The 3,243-nt window shown below is 38.8% G+C and overlaps 1 protein-coding gene across 1 annotated transcript; it reads left to right on the forward strand.

Annotated features, from left to right (window-relative positions):
* Positions 1-438: 438 nt before the first annotated feature.
* Positions 439-1,809, forward strand: LOC121261992 (stemmadenine O-acetyltransferase-like). The gene has a single exon (XM_041164442.1). The coding sequence runs from the start codon at positions 439-441 to the stop codon at positions 1,807-1,809; it is 1,371 nt and encodes a 456-aa protein (XP_041020376.1).
* The last annotated feature ends 1,434 nt before the right edge of the window (positions 1,810-3,243 follow it).

Here is a 3,243-nt window from a genome sequence, read left to right on the forward strand (position 1 = left end):
TTTAATAATAACCTTATTCCTTTTTAAAAGGAGTGCACACCGCTCACACAATATTACTGTTATATGTAACATTATGGTATTAATTATATAGCTAGATGCCGGCTACAATACTACACATTATTAATTGAGTATTGCTATTCATAAGCTCCACACGCCACACACTACAATTTTTTTTTTTATTTTTCTATTTTTTTTTTAATTTTTTTTGTTTTTGTTCTTCTTAAAACAATTGAATTATTCTACTCATCATCTATATACCACACATTTGGTAAGAGAAAAAAAATAAAAAATCACAAAAAAGATGGTGTGTGGTATATGAGGCTTATGAATATAATTTTTCTTATTAATATAGCTAGTACTTCAGAGGGCAACTCATCTACTCAGCACCTCAGCACCCAGCTTATAAGCTGAATCCTTGAAGGAAAACTGATAAAAAAAATGGAGGTTGAAATTACTTCAAAGGAATGCATCAAACCCTCTTCTCCAACACCCCCTAACTTGAAAACCCAAAAGCTTTCCCTCTTGGACCAGTTGATGCCTGCAGTCTATTATCCCACGATCCTCTTTTACCCCATGAATCAAAGCACAGGTTGTGCTTGCTCTGATGATGTCGAGTACTCTCAAAGATCTCAATTACTAAAGCAATCTTTATCAGAAACCTTGACTCGCTTTTACCCATTTGCTGGAAAAGTCAAAGATCATCTCTCTATTGATTGTAATGATGAGGGGGCTTACTATTCAGAAGCATGTGTAAATTGTAGTCTTGTTGATTGCCTTGATCAGCCTGATCTCTCATCCTTTGTTAAATTTGTTCCCCTAGACTCCACTTCTTATAGGCCAACTACAGGAGATCATGTGGCTATGATACAAGTGAACAGGTTTGCCTGCGGTGGTATTGCTATTGGTATTCTTGTATGCCACATGATTGTGGATGGAAATACCTTAAGCGTCTTTCTCAAAGATTGGGCTGCCATGGCTTGTAAGGTTGATGAGGCTACATGTCCTAATTTTGATGCCCAGACAATTTTCATACAAAACGAAGCATTTTCTTCTGCAAAAACTGCTTTCTCCAATCCTTTTGTCAGATCAAGCACTAGGCGTGCAGTTACAAGGAGAATTGTATTTGATGCGTCAGCTATTGCATCACTTAAGGCCAAAGCAACTAGCTTAAGTGTACAAAATCCCTCGAGAGTTGAGGTAGTCTCCGCACCCCTAGGTAAATGCACCATGGCTGCCTTCAAGGCCACATCCGGCATGCAGAGGCCAGCTTTTATTTCTCATGCAGTGAACTTGCGCCGAAGGGCAGTTCCACCATTCTCCGAATCTTCTATGGGGAACTTCGTTTGGACAGTAGGTGCATTGTGCAGCATGGATGATGATGAGGAGATCGACCTACCATCCATGGGAAGGAAGCTCAGAGAAGCAATAACGAAGATCAATGGTGACTTTGTGAAAAACCTACAAGGTGATGACGGATTTCCAAATCTTAGTGAGATTATGAACTTCAAACATATAGCATTCTCCAATGCAGCAAGCACTTGTGAGATGGATCATGTAGCTTTTACCAGTTGGTGTAACTTTGGTCTCTACGACATTGATTTTGGGTGGGGAAAGCCGATGTGGATAAGCCATAGTGGTACAAGCGATGACAAAGAGAGCTGGATCCCAAATGTGATATTGCTAATGGACACAAAATCCGGCGGTGGAATAGAAGCATGGGTGTGGTTGGATAAAAAAGACATGCTCATGTTAGCACAAGACAACGAACTCCTTGCTTTCGCTTCCTTGGATCCTAGCCCTTTAAACTAGACAAATTAATTAATTGTATTTCTCAATATCCATGAAGATCATGATCATTGTTGATCAACCAAATAAATGCAAGATCATGTACGTTTTGTTTAATTAGCAGGTGGGGTGATCAATTACTAATAATACTTTTAGCTGATTTCAAATAAACAATTTCTATTCCCTTTCTTGAAGTTTATTACCTGACCACCCAAAATTAATTCTTGTTGTTTCAGACTTATCTTCTTGTTTATTATTCTTGAATATACTAGCTAATTTGAATCATGAACCACCTTCATATTAGACACGGAATCGCTGATGAAAACCAGCATGTTTTTTAATTCATGCTGCAAAAGATGGGAGAAATCATGAAACTATGATGATCGAGAAGACAAATAATTTCAAAAGCAAAGATATGAGAGAGGAAACTGCATGCATGCTGAATAGGAGATGCATGCCCGAAACGAATGAAGGACACACACATGAGCTTGAAAACCAATTTGGAGTAAAACTTTGTCTCGTAAATTAATATAATCTTTGAGCTTCGTGTTTTTCTTAAAATATTATATAGATCGGATTGTTACAAATGATCACAAGATATGCTATAACATGAGAAATGTCTGCAGAATATATAAGATATAATATTTCTTAATTATAAGCTAGATCTTTGGTGGATCAAAGAACAATAATTCTTGTTATATTCTCTTGCTGTTTGAACTTGTTTATTTGAGACTTGTATACTCTTCATATATATATATATATATGTTAACGTTGTATTTCGTACGTTTTTGGACCAGTTCCAGCAATTCAGGTCTTTAAAGTTGAGCTTGCGAAAACGAAGACGAAAGAGCTAGGAGAGGGCGGCCTTGAGGCCGGGGAGTCTCCAATGCCAAAGTTAGTAGAGTATTTCAGAAGTTTGTAAATAATGAGAGTCTTGAGTCTAGACCCTTTTTCGTACCTGGAAATTGCTATATATACCGGGAGTTTGGGGGGACAGATCGTGCTTGCTCCTGTGGAGCCCATGTGTCCTTTTTATTGCTTATTTTGAAAGAGTTATTTAATGCGGCATACATATGCGACGTTGTCATTAATGTGGCTTGTTGTTCGGGTGGTGGTGCTATTAATACTGTGTGGCTTCTAGATTTGCCTTACTCTGTTGGTATCTTCAATGGTCCGTCAATGTCATATTGTCAGAGGATTGAGGGTCCCCCTTACTTCCCACTCATTCATGTGGGCAGGTACTCGAGGGCTAGACGTTGTTCGAGGGATCTCCAGGATGGCGAGTCCCATCCCTCTACACTCTGCTCCCATGTGGGAGTTGCTTCCAGGGAAGTCTACCTGCGGGCCGGGCTGAGGGGCCTATTTGTCCTAGACTGGACCTTCTTTTCTTATTCTCTTAATTGCTCATCAAATGCTCACTAAAAGGGAGAAAATCGCTTGCAATATATATATATATAT

Source organism: Juglans microcarpa x Juglans regia, chromosome 4S (assembly GCF_004785595.1).
Source record: "Juglans microcarpa x Juglans regia isolate MS1-56 chromosome 4S, Jm3101_v1.0, whole genome shotgun sequence".
NCBI classification, from domain to species: Eukaryota; Viridiplantae; Streptophyta; class Magnoliopsida; order Fagales; family Juglandaceae; genus Juglans; species Juglans microcarpa x Juglans regia.

What these genes read in the sequence shown, in the direction of transcription:
- LOC121261992 (XM_041164442.1), top strand. Translation starts at nt 439, where the DNA reads ATGGAGGTTGAAATTACTTCAAAGGAATGCATCAAACCCTCTTCTCCA.